At 43.0% G+C, this 15,534-nt stretch overlaps 1 protein-coding gene across 3 annotated transcripts; it reads right to left on the reverse strand.

The window, feature by feature from the left end:
- Positions 1-729: 729 nt before the first annotated feature.
- Positions 730-13,218, reverse strand: GCNT1 (glucosaminyl (N-acetyl) transferase 1). Of its 3 annotated transcripts, XM_063321095.1 has the most exons (4): positions 13,005-13,218; positions 9,344-9,439; positions 3,543-3,643; positions 730-3,136 (listed from the first exon to the last, which is right to left on the reverse strand). In XM_063321095.1, exon 4 carries the CDS (start codon positions 2,993-2,995, stop codon positions 1,715-1,717), a length of 1,281 nt encoding a protein of 426 aa, XP_063177165.1. In that variant the 5' UTR covers positions 2,996-3,136; positions 3,543-3,643; positions 9,344-9,439; positions 13,005-13,218; the 3' UTR covers positions 730-1,714. The 3 variants fall into 3 exon arrangements, with proteins under 3 accessions (XP_063177165.1, XP_063177164.1, XP_063177166.1); XM_063321094.1 differs by lacking the exon at positions 9,344-9,439; XM_063321096.1 differs by lacking the exon at positions 9,344-9,439 and having other exon boundaries at positions 3,543-3,678.
- Positions 13,219-15,534: the final 2,316 nt, after the last annotated feature.

Below are 15,534 nucleotides of genomic sequence, written 5' to 3' on the forward strand. Positions count from 1 at the left end.
GCTTTAATTACTGCTTATACATCATGTGAGAGTCTCTGAAGGATCCCTAAACAGCTTTCAGGTGGTTTTGAAGGAAGGCATTGGCAAGAATAGGCCCTATTTCAGATTAAATTGCTTGCCTCCCTAGCTGTTTGCATGATCAACAGTAAGCAGTTCATTATGTTAATGTCTAAGTATTGGGGCACAGCTTAGGAGAAATTTCCTGACAAACTACCTTTGTAAGAAACACGCACTGCCAGCACAGCAACAGTTCAAGAAACAAAGAATTTAGTCTATTTTGTCATTTGCTAGTGCCTATAATGAATTCCACTGTCATCTCAGTAGTCAGATGAGACACCTGGCAGTAACTATGCATGACAAATCTGAACTGATATTGAAAGAAGTATCATCCCTCACAGTGTCCCATTCTCTCATCCCCATGCTTCTGTGCCACATTGCAACAGCTAAACTAAGCAGGAACCTAACCTGGAACAAAACTCATCCAGATTTCCTCCTTTCCCTTCCACCAAAAGGAGCAAATAAATAAAAATCAGCTGCACCAGTTAAACGTAAACAAGCATAAACACGTGAATGAATGAACACATGGAGGTAAGGTAGGACTTGGCCTAGCTGCAGCATCAGTTGTGTATGGCAACCTGCAGGAAAAACATTTTAGGTCTTCATCATTAGGATTTTTTGGTAGTGCTTTTAGACGGACTTTAATTGCAGGACGAGGTGATATGATTTAGAAAAATAACTTTATTTTTGCATAATCAAGGTTAGAAGAATCTGGAATGCAAACTGAGCTTGACAAAAAGCAGAAACCAGCAGTTCCATCAGTGACATGTAGACACTACTGCAGTTCTTTGAAGCATTTGAGAAACTTGAGTCATCTTGGATCCATGATCCAAAATCAAGACTCCTGATACAGTAGGAAGTGTAAAACTACAAGTCTAACTCTCATCAGGCACAAAACTGAAGTTTCCCTGAGAACATGTAATTACAAACTAGTGTATAAACTTTATATCACATTATCAGGGGGGTTTAAGAGTACAAAAGCAAGATTTGGCTACCAAAATTTAAACACAAGTCCTTAATACTCCATGCTGAAGATGAAATTTTCAGCAGGATTAAGAATAACATGTTACAGACTAGAGCAATCAGATTTAAGTTAAATAACAACAGCTGGCTTTGGTATATTCCCTTTTGAATAGTTTTCAGATCAATTCTCATATTATTTTCCTGAGATCTTTCAGTACTCAGCATGAAGTCTGTGCAGTCCAGCTGCTTTTTTTCTCCAACACCCCCCCCCCCCAACCTCTTAGTTTTTCCTTTCCAGCTAGCATTACATTCATGGGAAAAAAAAATGAGGAATAACCATGAACAACATGCATTTCCCAAGCCTTAAAACAGTTTAGTCAAGCCATTATAGTTAATTACACCTTTTAGATAATAAATATTCCAAGTAAATGGCCTTCCAGAAATTGCTGTCTTCAATTTTGTACCCAAAGTTACAAGCTTCAGTGTGCAACACAAGGCATCCCCATATTCACTTGAAACATGTCTTCTCTTCCCCTTGTCCATAGTGAAGGCAGGGAGGGTGTCATCACCACCATACAGACGTGGCAAGAACAATTATACCCATAATCAGCATCACCACCATTGGTGTTGCATATTAATGTACATAGCTGTACACTATTTGTACCTATGTTTCGTCAAAGGCGCATGCAGTATTTCAGTTCTTTTGCAGATACAAAGCTTTGTGTCGCAAATACTCTTCCAAACATTTCACTGCAAAAGGGTCAAGATCAGTGTCGAACTTATTAGCAAAGAAGTGGTGGTTTCGTAGCACCCAGTTCAGGTCTCCTACCCCAAAAACACAGACAGAGCGAACGTGAACTCCACTGCACGGTGGGTAGGGTGCACCTTTGGATACGTCACCTTCAAAGTACTGCCACTTGACAAACCTGGCCAGTGCGTTCATATCAGAAACGTCGTACTTCTCACTAGAAGAAACTGCACCTGGGACTTCAGGGATTCTCTGAATTGTCGCCCACAGGTACTCATCTGGGCTGTAAGTGTCTTTTGCCCACTCAATGAACTTAAGTATTTTGCTGCTTTCTAATACGTATTCTACAAATCTTCTGCTAACTACAAAATAGGCGCTACCAGAAAAAATTGGAGTACTGAGAGGTGGTAGTTCTTTGTCTACACCTGTGTTCTTTATTTTACCATCAATTACTTCATAGTGTTTTTTCCACCTTACTTCTTTATATACGGGCATTTTTTCCGTTTCCAAGCTGTTTTCACCTTTAAGGGCTTTTAATTTCTCTACTATTTCCTGGTTGGTCTTTATAGGAAAGTCCATGCCACAGAGGTTTATTAGGTATTTCCAGTTTGAACTTCTTCTGTAGAGATCTTTCATGCAGTTAATGTCTGCCTGTACCCTGCTCCATGAAGCATATACAACACTCTCTAACTGGCTGGAAATAAAGACATTATCAAAACATGAGACTATTCCCTTCACAGCAGCAAAGAAAGATTCTGGAGACTTTTTGTCAACATGAATGCAGTAAAAATTCTGAGGGGCATAGATTGATCTTAGAAGTCGATCAAGCATCTCAATTTTGTGATAAACGACTATTGAGTAAGCAATTGGGAATTCTGCTTCTTCATTGCTGAGAGGTTCCATAATGTATTTCCTAGTCTTGGTGAAGGAGGCACAGTCTGCTGTCATGTTAATATAATCATTTGTTGTTAATCTGGGGCGCTTCTTAAATGACACTAACAAGTTTTCAAGCTTTACCTTTTGAATTTCTTCTATATCCCCGTCTATAATCTTGGTGCAGTTAATATTGCCAATAGGATCTTCTTTTGTCAACTCTAGATGTCTCCGATTTAAGAAGTCTTGTTTCTGGTTAACTTTTAAAACCGAAATGATTACTAAAATAAGAGTTAGACCCAAGAAAAGCCTGAAGTGCGAGTTGTGGCAAAACCGTAATTTCCTCTTCAGCATTTCAAATACCAGGTAGCTTTGCAGGGCTAAAAAGAAAAAATGAACTCCACTCTGCTAATATGAGCTTCAACAACTTCAGAAAAATCAGGTTGTGTTTCTCAGGAATTTGGTGACTTTGTCAGGGAGACGGAAGGAAAAATCCTAAAATAAAATTAAATATGACTGTCATTCAAAGACCAAAAGGTTTCTTTAAAACAATGGTTAATAATTACATTGTTATTTGTGACTGTAAAAAAAGGTGAAAAGTTCACCAAAAATATTCTGTTGAAAATCAGAAAATAATAAATAAAATTGGTTTATCTTTCTAGAAAGAAATGGAGAGATGTAGATAGTTTTCATGAGACACAATTTCCATAATACTAAGACTACAAACCAAAGCAGTAAGAAAACTGAGCAGATTCAGCTTCATCTGACAAAACAAAAGCCCATAAGTCACACACATTACTGAGAAGCAAGTATTTGATGTTAATTCACGCTTCAGAGTTTGAGAAGAATGTTTTATACTCACTTCAGCAGTGACACAGACTTCATTATAATAATAACTTACCACTCACTTCCTGGATGCTAGTTGTGCTTTATCTTCTCAGTGGGAAAGGAGCCCCTGAAGCCTTTCAAGATTTTTGTGTGAGACACGGTCTCTTCAAAATCCTGCAGATGAGTTTAGAAATATCATCAGGAAAGAGCTGATGAGAAGGGGAGAAAGAAATTAGCATAGCTCCTGAACTTTCAGAGTTCTGAGAACAGCAGTGACTCGATTGCTGAAGTACCTTTTTAAGGTAAAAGGCCATACCTGTGGCCTATCACTAAAGCTGATTTGTGTTAAGTCATTGCAAATGCAGAAATCTAAGAGCACGGCAGTGTTGTGTTACCATCATTTAAACACACTTGTTTTTATGATTCAGCAATTGCTTTTAAGTGCAAATATGCTGCAAGGTTGAGTTGCAACAAGATTTATAACATGCCAATTTTGTTTTCACCTTTATTTCACAGGCACTACATCATTTTTGTTTGTTAGTCCTCTTTCCCCTTAAGTGCCTTCTTTCTGCTTCAGTACTCTCTGAAGGGATCACTGCACAGTTATGCAGCTGCTACCACTGTAGCTGTTGAGAAAACGGCAGTATAGAACTGGATTACAGAACTGCGTGTCTTTTTTTTTGTAAGTACTACCTCATGCAGGCAAACTAATCAAGAACAGGATAGCCTTAAACAACTTACACTGCCACTCAAATACCATTTGCACTCACAAATTCATTGCCTAATAATTCAGTGCAGGTTTGAATTTCAAGCCAACGTCTAACTGCCAAAGTCAACACAGTTTATAGAGAATGTCTTCCTAAATTTTAATCTATAAGTTTAAAGCTTAATGAAATATTGAAGTATTTCAGAGATATACAGTTCCTTTCATTTTTACTGCTTTCAAGAAAAAATCATTGCCTCTGAATAACTTTCTGCATAGCTCTGAGAGTAACTGCTACCCCAAAAAGCTTCTAAGAAAATTTGTCTAAGAAAAAGAACCGTCTGCTGTGTCTACTTCTGGGTTTTGCTGTAGGCTGTTCAGCATAAGGTTTTTCTTTTTTCCCCCTCTTTTCTTTAAGCTACCCCGGTACCATTTTAGCTTTTAATTCTCAAACTGTGGCTTTTACCTGCTATGTGCAAATCTCAGAACAGACGCACGCAAGAAATTGAGGTCTGACATCAAAGAGATTTTTGGTAGTAACGCTGCCACCAGGATGCACTACACATTGGTTCCACCACAGCATTGCAAACTGACTGGGGGAATTGATCCACGTGTAGTAAGTAGGTGGGGGGAAGATGCAGATCACTGCACAAATATCTAGCACAGCTATAAGGATCAGCAGTACTTTAAGGAAGTACAATAACCAAATATTTTGCAATCCAAGCCACCAACAGGCAGAGACCACAAACTATTTGTGACTACCAGCATTACATAAACACCTTATTTACTATAAAGTGTATTTTGTTTTCAAAGTTACACCTGTCATTATTTTATCCTGCATTTCTCTTAGGGAGGTGGACATTTGTTCCAAGTCTGGTTTAGGTGTATAGAGAAGTCAAACTGGAAGAACTAAAATTTTAACCCTTAAGGTAAGTATTCGGGTGAACTAGTGTGCAATTACAGCTGAAAGCATGGAGAGGTACCTTTTAAGTATCACGTCTCACACTTTGAATTTGAATATAAAAAAATTAAAAAGGGAAATTCCTCAGTTACCACTTTTACTTTGCAATGTGACATCAAACACAATGACATAATTTAGAGCAAGTTTTAACATGCTTTATAATTTATCACACATTTGCTTACTGCCATCCTGCTAGTTTTGACTAGTAGATCTGATCCAATAAAAATATATCCATCACATATGACATTAACAAAGGAAGGCTACTTGCTATGTGATAGTGTCAATAATCTCTACTGAGTGTATATTTCCATAAGATGAAACTTGCAATACTGGTTACCCTCAAATTACTGTCTTCTGCCAACCAACTTAGAAATGAAGACTACACTTACATTTGTGAAGCTTTAGCAGACAGAAGGTGGAATCCTTCTTTCTTTAGGTCGAGAGTTAGCACTACTGTTTTATCCTATTCTCAATTTTTATAGGAGCACTAGCATCCACACGCTTCAAGAGGATTGCCACCCCCTCCCTTTTCTTTACAATGCAGGCACACAGAGCCTTAATCGAAAGCTATCATTGCAGTCTTCACCTTCTACAATTTCAGAAGAATAAAGCTTACTAAGAAGTCTTTCCTGCTTCTGTTTTAGAATAAAACTTATTTGAAAGTGGGATAAAGAATCTCTTTCAGAATGGCCTTGTATACCCAGCTGGGTGCAACTCCTCCATTGTTTTGAGCTCAGAATAATCAGACCCTGCATTTCCATTATACGAAAATGAGAGATCTGCATGCATTTACACGTCAACATGGCTCTTATCTTCAGGTGTAGGTTTTTCCCCACAGTCAAATTTCTCTCACTGACATGCTGCTGCTTCTGAACAGTCTTAACAATAAGTTACTATTTGTTTATGCTTGCAATTCCTTTTCTAAAAAGTCCTAAAACTTGATCATATCCCATTCTTTGTAAAAGCTGACCTTTACAGGATAAGGAAAGATTTGGTACCCCTCGTCTAATAATATACCTGGGCTTTGTTTTATAAGGTTTTATGAGCCTAGAATACTCATTAACATAGGTTCAGACTGGATTCAGTACAGCTTTTAACTGCACTGAAGTAACAGTAAAGCTCTGCGTAGCTTTAGTGTGCACACTAGAGAATGCAGTGTCAGAGGCAGCACCTTGCACTGTGGGAGAGCAGGAGAGAGGTTTCCACAGTCACAGATAGAAGACTATGCTCCAGCCTTCCTCTTGCTCGCAACTGAAGTTTAGTTGCGAAGTTAGGTACTTGACCCACTTCCCTTTTTTATTGCCTCCTGCTCAAGTCAGAGCCTGTATTTCTGATGTCATTAAAAAGGAAACTTATAGCAGTTGCAGATATTTGGAGGAGTTAGGACAAAGGTCAAGTTAGACGCCCGCTTCCTGCCAAAATTATTCCTCATTGCTGTATACAAACTGTATGGTATGACTAAACACAAAACCAAGATAATTTCAACTTGATTTCTACTACAGACTACTGTTCTCCATTTAAATAGACTTTATTGAAAGAATGATTACTACACCTAGTTTAAATCTCCATTTCTGGCACCTCTTCTGTGTCTAAGGGCAAATCATTTGGATCATCTGCCTCTTAATTTATTCATCTGTGAAACAACTACTCATTACCTGGCAGTCTGGGAGATGTCTTGGTAAAAGTCAGGTTCTGATTTAACTTTTATATTACTGTAAAGGTGCTATAGTAAAACAGCTGATATAAACCAGCTATGTAAACTGGTGTTAACCCTACAGGCTAAATTTTTAGTCTGACTAATGGTACTGACTGAAATGAGTCAGCAATAGAATACATGGGTACTTATGCCAAAGGAGCTGAAGGGGAATAACCTTCATCAAAGAAAGGCTGTGGCCACGGACAAGAGGGAGCAACACCCTCTGGACCCAGCACAGCATGTGATTTTAGATAAGTTTGGCCTCACCCATCCTTAAAAACAAACAGAAAATCCCAAAAGAAACCTTTCTTCCTAATATCTAATCTTGACATCCAAGAAGTTCTTTACTGTGAGGGTGGTGAGGCACAGGAACAGGTTGCCCAGGGAGGTTGTGGATGCCCCATCCCTGGAAGTGTTCAAGGCCAGGCTGGATGGGGCTTGGAGCAGCCTGGTCTAGTGCGAGGTGTCCCTGCCCATGGCAGGGGGCTTGGAACTAGATCACCTTTAAGGTCCCTTCCAACCTGAACCATTCTATGATTCAATTCTATGATTCTTCCTGATACCTAATCTAAACCTACCCTCTTTCAGTTTAAAACTGTTACCCCTCGTCCTATCACTACACTCCCTGATAAAGAGTCCCTCCCCATCTCTCCTGTAGGCATCTTTCAGATACAAGAAGGTTGCTATAAGGTCTCCCTGGAGCCTTCTCTTCTCCAGGCTGAACAACCCCAACTCTCTCAGCCTGTCTTCATAGAAGAGGTGCTCCAGCCCTTGGATCATCTTCCTGGCCCTCCGCTGGACCCGTTCCAAAAGGTCCGTGTCCTTGTCCTGAGGGCTCAGAGCTGCACACAGTGCTCCAGGTGGGGTCTCACCAGAGCGGAGGGGTAGAATCACCTCCCTTGACTTGCTGGCCACACTTCTTTGATGCAGCCCAGGATGCAGCTTACTTTCTGGGCTGCGAGCGCACATTTACTCTTTTACAAGATTATACCTTGAGAGTTCCAACCAGCCCCCTCCAAGCTCCCGCATGTCCCCACTACAGCCTCCCTTGGCTGTTAGCCCCTGCCCCAGTGATGCCATGGCAGGGCCGGTCTTCAGCCCCCACAGCCTGGCCACTGGCCCTGACAAGCTGGGCCCAAGTCCCAGCCCAGCTTCAGCCTGTCCCCATCCCCAAGGAGGTGCCTGATGCCTGAACTGCCCCCGTGTCTCCCAGCTGCCCGGCTCCCGGCGGGGGTGGAGGGACAGGCCTGGCTGCCAGACCCGCCATGGGGAGCCCTCGGCCCTGCGGCAACCTGGAAATCTCCGCTCACAATGCCACAGCCCACCAAACCCGGGCTCTGGGCTTTTAGGCTTATGTTTGGGCTGATATGTCTGAGAGTGAGAGATGCGTCTTTTCCTAAAAAAGGTTAAAAGCAGTGGCAGCCTCTACTCTCAGTGTTACTCTAGGGTGGCACTGCTCTCCGTGGCTGTTCGTTTTGCTGGAGTCACAGCATTGGGATTGGGAAAACAGGATTCCCAGTCCCCAGGCATTGCAGAGCCTCCCTCCTGCCAGCTCCCATAAAACACATTACCCTCCTCCGTCCTGACTGATGGAGTTCAGAGAGCAGAGTGAAACTGTTTAAGAGGTAATTTTTTTTTGTATTTAAGCAACAACCATATGTTTTTACATTAAGTACATTTTTTCCTTGGAAAAAGCATTTAGGGCTTGCTGTGAAAATGGTACACAGACCAATCTCATGATAAGATGAAAATCATTAGGGGCTGGTGGCACAGGAACAAAAAAAATCAAGTGTCTTTTGATTTCGGCGCTTAAGTCTTCTCACATCAATGGAAAAACTGTTGAGGCAAGATGTTAAACACCAAGTCAGCATCCAAAAGGAAGCAACATAGCCTCCAAAATACACCATGGGCCAGCATCAGCACCAGAAGTTCAGAAAGGTGTAGGTAGAGGGCAAGAAGGTACTTGGGGGCACTTCAGCAGCCTGTAAATCTTGTGAAAGACTGATGAAAGCCCAGGAAAGCACGCAGAGTTAGGTAGCATCGCAGAGGCTGTCAGGAGGTCAAAACTAGTTTATAACAAGAGCAAGGAAGGTCTGATAGGTCTTGCAGGCTTAGCTGCAATGTTCTGGTGTCATGACTCTCTCAGCCTTGTGGGCTGCTGAACTAAGGTTAGGGTTAGGTTAGGGTCTTTCCCTTCATTTTTCCTCCTGTTCTGCTCCCTCTAACAAATACCAAAGGAAGCAGACGGTGATGGTTCCTCTCTTGTAGTTGCTTTGGTGACTTTTGGCATACAGCTACTGTGGAGAGGACACAGCAACACAAACATTACGGAGGCCTCTATTATATGTCCACAGACACATTAGCTTTTAATCAATGCTTGATAACAGGTATTTGAAAACTTCCTGGAAGCTGCACTAATATCCTACATCTATTCATGACAACGTGAGATTTTTGTTTTTACAGAAATGTATTGAAGACAAGCCAAGTGGAAAATGTAGTGCTGAGTACACCCACCTCTGAAGTAGTAGTTGGGATGGGCCAGGAGACATGTAATCGTTTTGATGGGTGGGGAGTGAGAGTCAGAACTGACTTATTTTTCCCTTTTCTTGCCTGGGAGGAAAGGAAGATGTAAGGAAACTTCAGCTAGTGGTAAGAATAGTAAGTGACCAGGTGTTGACCAGATCCTTGCTGTTCTCTTTCCCCATTCACAAATTCCACCTGAGATACAAAACTTTTCCTCAACACTTCAGAAGGCGGCCATCCACTGAGGGCTCATTTCCTGGAACATCCTTGAGTTTTACCAGGGCATATCCGCGACTCTTTAAAGCATACATGTTCTGCAAGTAGTTATTGCAATTAACCTGCTTCCATTCAGGTTCAGTAACGCAGAACATTCGCCCTGATGAGGAAGTGATTTTTAAAGCAGTAAGCAGCTTGCATAAACACAAACACGCATGAGCACAAAGATAGACCACACAGGGTTATCTGCAGAGATCTGCCAGACTCAGAGCAGCATGCAGAGCATTTACTCAGCATTTCCATGATACGAAGCAGCACGATCTTGAAAGTAGATATGCCTGCGACTGAATGAAAGTACTCATGTTTTTTCCGTTAGAGGGTCTTTGGTCTTACTGAAAATAAGAATTGGTCATAAGCTGAGTATTTGGGTTACCATTAGGCTTTACAGAACTAAGACCTTAACTCTGAAAGTCATTCAGAGGGAGCAGCAGGGTTCCACGTGGGTGCAGTTGTCTGCTCATTGACAACGCTCTGTAAAAGCACGGCATTTCCTTCAGAGCTGCTTAAAAAAAAACCCCAATAATAAAAAAGAAAAAGACCCTTCCTTTTTATAGGAAAAAATAACACATTTCTAGTCCCTTGTTAGCTTAGAAGGCAGCTTTAGACAAAACTCCCCAAATGACTAGTACGGCTACACCTACCACTACATGGAGATTAAATAGCGAGAGCAGCTAAAAGTAGACAGTTGTTTTTCAGGGGCGAGGGGAGCGGGAAGTATGAAAATAAATTCAAACACCTGGGTTATTTGGAGATCTATGTTCAAATGTCAGGAACCTGAGACACAAAACTGAGTAAACTTAAAAACTGAGTAAAACTCACATGAACTTACACTCAGTGTGTAAAATGGCACTGAAAAAACGTAAATTTTTCTAGCCTTTCTAATCCTCTCTTGTACTACTGTATCAAGTAAATCTTCCACAGAACAGTTGAAAGCCTGTTTGCCTTCCTTCACATCCATCCTTAGAGGTCCCACAGGCAGAGCTATAACAATAAGGAATTTCAACTGAGGAAAGAAAAGCCATTATGGCAAAGTCTTTCAGTGACCAGTTCCTACCTCTAGAAGTCTGCGACTCCTTGTACTGATAAAAAGGTATGTTTTACCTCAAAGTAACTAACACTGAAAGTACACTCACAAATCCCAAGACAAAACCCCACAAAATCTTCAAAGCAATAGTGTCCAATTTAGCACCCAGTACAACTGCCTGGTGTTCATCAAGATGATTTGCACACATTGGCCACTTCAAAGTAAAATGCATATCTATTTTTTCACAGTATCCCAAAAGAGGAACTATAATTTCACCAGGAATGGAGCAGCTGCTGCACGCCTCACACGCACGTACAGAATTTTCCTAACTGCTAATTGTGACAACACTGTATTTCAGGATGGGATATACTGACAGACTTTGTTACAGGAAAGGTAAAATATAACAAACCACAACTAAATCTCACGGGGGAAGAAAGAGGCTGCCAAATTTTTGAGTACCTGGATACTTCTTCAAGCACAATATTTAAAATAGTATTCTGAGGAGACTTTCTTGAGCCCTTTGTAGAAGCCAGTGTTTCAAAGCCATGCCTACAGTTACAGTTCATCAGTGAGCTAAAGGACAAATAGTACCAGCAGCAATAATCTCCTGAAAAGAACAGATGTCTCTTGTAGTTACAGGACTAACAAGGGTCAGCACCATACTTAGGTGCACAGGTTTAACTCAGTAAAAACTCAGTAGGAAAACAGCCTAATCCTTCCACCCGTCAAAAAGATAAACAAAAGGCGGCTTTAAAATCTAATCAAGAACAATATGTATGATTATGATAGGAGAATCCACTCCTGGGAAGAGTTACGAAAGTAACACAGTTACCAAACACACAGGTTTTGTTCTGATTTACAATGTTCTTGCCTGGTGGGTGCAAACAGCTTACTGAGGTAAGCTATCACAGTCTTCTGAAATGTGATGAGGTTTCTGTTTGTTTTATTAAGCTTCTCGACTAGCCTCGATTATGCTGTGTATAACAATGCTTCGCAGGGCAAGAAGTGGCTTCCCTGGAGCTATGAAGTTAAACCTAATAGCACAAGTTATTTCAGTTGTACTAGCTGGGCATGCTACATTCCTGTGGAATTACCTTTTTTCACCTTTACTAAGACAGAATTCTAGGTTGGTGGGTAGGTATTTTCAAGTTTCCAGAGTTTATGAACCAAAGTAAATGGAGAATTTTTGGATTATGTTGGAATCCAAAGGAAAACCAAGAGGAGATTATTAGAAAAAACAAAATTAAACCTTTTCATAAGACTAGCAGTGGGTTTTCCACTGTGGCAACAAATTTGGAGAGTAGGATTTTGCTTAGTAAATCACCATATTGTCAGCAGCTTCAGTTTGTGTGTTCTGCAGTGCATTTTGCTTAAGTTAGGAAAAAGAGAACAGACTCGGCAAAGATATTCATCGAGTTTTTCACGCAACTTCTGGCTCTCCTGGCCTCAGGAAAGAAGTATGACCCCAGACAATTCAGATTCATAGAAAAGAGATGATGCTGACGTTTACTATAGGCAGAGTAGAAAACTACTGAGGAGAGAAAATAAAACTAGTATTTTTTTTTATACACCTACTTCCAAAAGCAACATACCACTGTAACTGAGCTCCAACTTGAGCTTCAAATACTGCATTATTTTTCACAACAATTTTCAACCTGAAGTCGATAGACTTAAATGCTACATTTGTCTTCGCTTCTCTTACCACCATTTCTGACTCTGTCATTCTTGCCAGCTCTGAGGTCACCCACCTCATATGCCATTAAAAAAGGAACTTAAAATTGCAGGCTCCAAAACGGCAATTCCCTCCTGCTGCCACTCCTCCTCTTTCCCACAAAGAAATCTACTTTTCTGAGCAACCTTGAAAGGAGGCAGAGTGCCAGAGAACAACTGAGCCTCCTGTCAGGCTTCTGAGTCCTCTCCCACCCAACTTGGGTCACAGAAAACTATTTACAACCTTCTAAAGAGCTTTGCTGTTCTGGAAAAAAAAAAAAAAAAAAAAAAAAGGTTTCTTCAGGGTTTTCCCAGTTCTAGCAAGTTTAACTGAGAAACAAAAAAAGAAAAGAAAATAAAAGACTGCAATACCTCAGGAGCGTCAGATGTCCCCTGAACCCGGTGCTCGCTAACAGATTTCACACCAACCCAGCACCCCCGCGGCCAGCAAGAGCCTGCCCCGGTCTCCCCTGCATGCACTGCCCCGGGAAAAGGCAAAGGGAAGTAGGGAAGTAAGGCAGACAAAAAAATAAAAGGGGAGGGGGGGACGGGACAGGAGGAGAGCAGAGGGAGAGGAGAGGAAAAAGGGAAAAAAAGGGAAAGCAAGGAAAGAAAGGCTCCCGGCCCTCCCGCAGCACCCACCTGCGGGGCCGGGGCCGCGGCCGCTCCGGCGCGGCTCGGCGTGTGGCGGCGCCCCGGGTGGGGGGTGGGGGGCAGGCAGGGCCGGCAGGGCAGGCAGGGCGCCCCGGCAGCGCGGAGCTGCACGTCCCCCGCCTGCGCGACCCGGCCTGGGCTGCCGGCCCCCCGCACGGCCCCGCACCTCCCGCGGCACCGCCCCGGCCCGGCCCGTCGCTCCGCCGCGCCCGTCGCCGCGTCCCGCCCCTGCCTCTCCCCACTGCCACCCGCCCCTTCTCTCTCTCCGAGAGCGCCGAGATGTCGGCAGCCCCTCTTCCCGCTGCCCTTCTTTAGCCTTTTTTTCCCTTAAGGCTTCCCCTGGCAGCGCCGGTAGCCTTGAAACCTACGGGTTTCAAGGACGGAGCGGGGGCAGCTCTGCGGCTCACGGCGACAAAGGGGTTTGTCACGGTTCCCCCGGGGCACGGCCTGGCCCGTCAGGAGGAGGCAGCGTGGGCAGGGCATAGCGCAAAAGGGCCGTAAACCCGCGGGTGTTTTGGGTGTGCTTTGAGTGTTTGCCTTGGATGCCGCCCCGGGGGCGAGGGGGAAAGTCACAGCGACGGCGCGGACGGTGCTCGGCTGGGGGGGTGGCAGCCGCGCATCGTGGAGCCGGGGCTCCCGCAGCCCTGGGTGCCCAGCGCCGGCCCGCAGCTCGCCTTTTGCGGGCAGATGCGTTTTTAAACGGGTCAGCGCGTGGAAAAATCGAGAGGCGGACGAGGAGGGGTGGGATGGGGGCAGACCTGGCTAGGAAGTCGGGTGTGAAACTTGGAGCGGTGGAAAAGAAAAGCGTGTCTAGACAGAGGCTGAGGACGACTTTGGTTTCTTGTTCATTGTGTCCCATCAAATGTCTGCCCGATGATAAATATACTCGATGGCGTTTGGAGAGCTGTGAAACGTGAAGGTGGAGCTGAGGGGCAGGCAGCTTCTTAATAAGTTATCAAAGCACTTCAAAAGAAAACAGAAAAATAAATTCCAAGGTAATGAGAAGTTCAAAGAAAGCATCTTCCTCGTTAAAAATACCCAAATGCTGCAGCCTGCAGCAGCCTGAAGAGTGCTTGCAGCATTTCCCAAGAATCCCTGCACATCAGCATTATCTGGAGTGCAGTATGATTTGACAGATTGAGGCATACCTAAAGGACTCTCCTGTCCTTTCCTCATCCCGGTTGTGAGCTTCCACTGGAGGTTCGTGCATAGGCACAGTAAGCTGGATCAAGGGTCTGAAAGCTACCAAGACAATGGGAAGATTTGGCTTCAAGGCTGGCACTAGTAGACGCTGCCAGCAGAAGGGGGAGTTGTCTCCGCACACGTCAATCAGACAGGTTAGCTTGGGAATGGACTGCAAGACCTCAAATATGCATCACCATGTTGTCAAGAAAATTTTCATTATATATGTAGAGGAGTACCAAGTACAGGAGTACTGTATAACTTCATGCTAGCTTGGCAGTCCTCACTTTTTCCTGACAGGTGGGGAAAAAAGGGGGCCTTTCTAGTGTGTCTGTTGTTTATAGGGCTGAACTTCTGGTGGAGCACCGTGCTAAAAAGGCCTTTCCTCTGTAAACCCGGTAGAGGTTGGTAACAGCAGTTTCCAACAGGAATGAGAAACCTGGGGGAAGGGGGTAAGATTTCCTACTTGTTTTTCCCCTGGAGAGTAATGGTTAACGATTACAGACGATGACTGTATCTTGTTGGTCTTGCATGTAAAATAGAACAGTAAGTCACAGGTAATGTAAATTTATGTATTTGTTCTCTTGCTAAACCGTCTGCAAAGCATCGCAGTATTGCCATTGCAGTACAAGAAGTAGTAACAGTAGAGCTGAACACGGAGTAATTTTAAGAGAGCTTTGGTGGCAGACGTTTCCTTTCACTGTTTTTCATTCCCCCTGCCTTAATTACTTGCACAGCTACAGATGCAAAAGAAGTGTGTTGGATCAAAATAAGCAAAGCACCAGGGTTAATGTATATTGCTGCAGTAATAGGAAGTATCCTCTAACAACTACTTCATGCAAAGAGAAATAAAAGAAAAAGCATTAAAGTCGTTACTGAAAGTAGTTATTTCAGGTAGATATCTGAAGTTCAGAAGTCTATTATTCTCTAACTTTTGCACAGGTGGAAAGTGGAGTTCTTCATAGACTGACATGATTAGAGAGGTTGTGATCCTTGGCTGACCATGCTGGCAAAGATTCATCATTTGTTTATTGCAACTTTGTGAAATTTCAAGGACTGTCTTTCAGTTATGGTTCCTTTCGTGTGTAATTTTTGTCAACTGATCCTGAAAGCAAATGGGTGAAGTGGGTTTCCACCTGGTTTTCGCTATTCTAACTTTGAGGCTGGTGTAGGAAGATGACAGGGTCCACAAGCTGCCCTTCCTGCTGTGTGATAGACCAGTGAGAGACGTGAGTGTATGGCAGCTGTGAAACACACAAAGTAAAACTGAAAAAAAGAGATGTCATTCACAATTTTGGAAGTACTGATAGAGGAATTAAATAAAACAATGGAAAAA

Source organism: Chroicocephalus ridibundus, chromosome Z (genome assembly GCF_963924245.1).
Source record: "Chroicocephalus ridibundus chromosome Z, bChrRid1.1, whole genome shotgun sequence".
Classification (NCBI taxonomy): domain Eukaryota; kingdom Metazoa; phylum Chordata; class Aves; order Charadriiformes; family Laridae; genus Chroicocephalus; species Chroicocephalus ridibundus.

Coding starts and splice junctions, on each gene's coding strand:
- GCNT1 (XM_063321094.1), bottom strand. CDS start 2,995: ATGCTGAAGAGGAAATTACGGTTTTGCCACAACTCGCACTTCAGGCTT.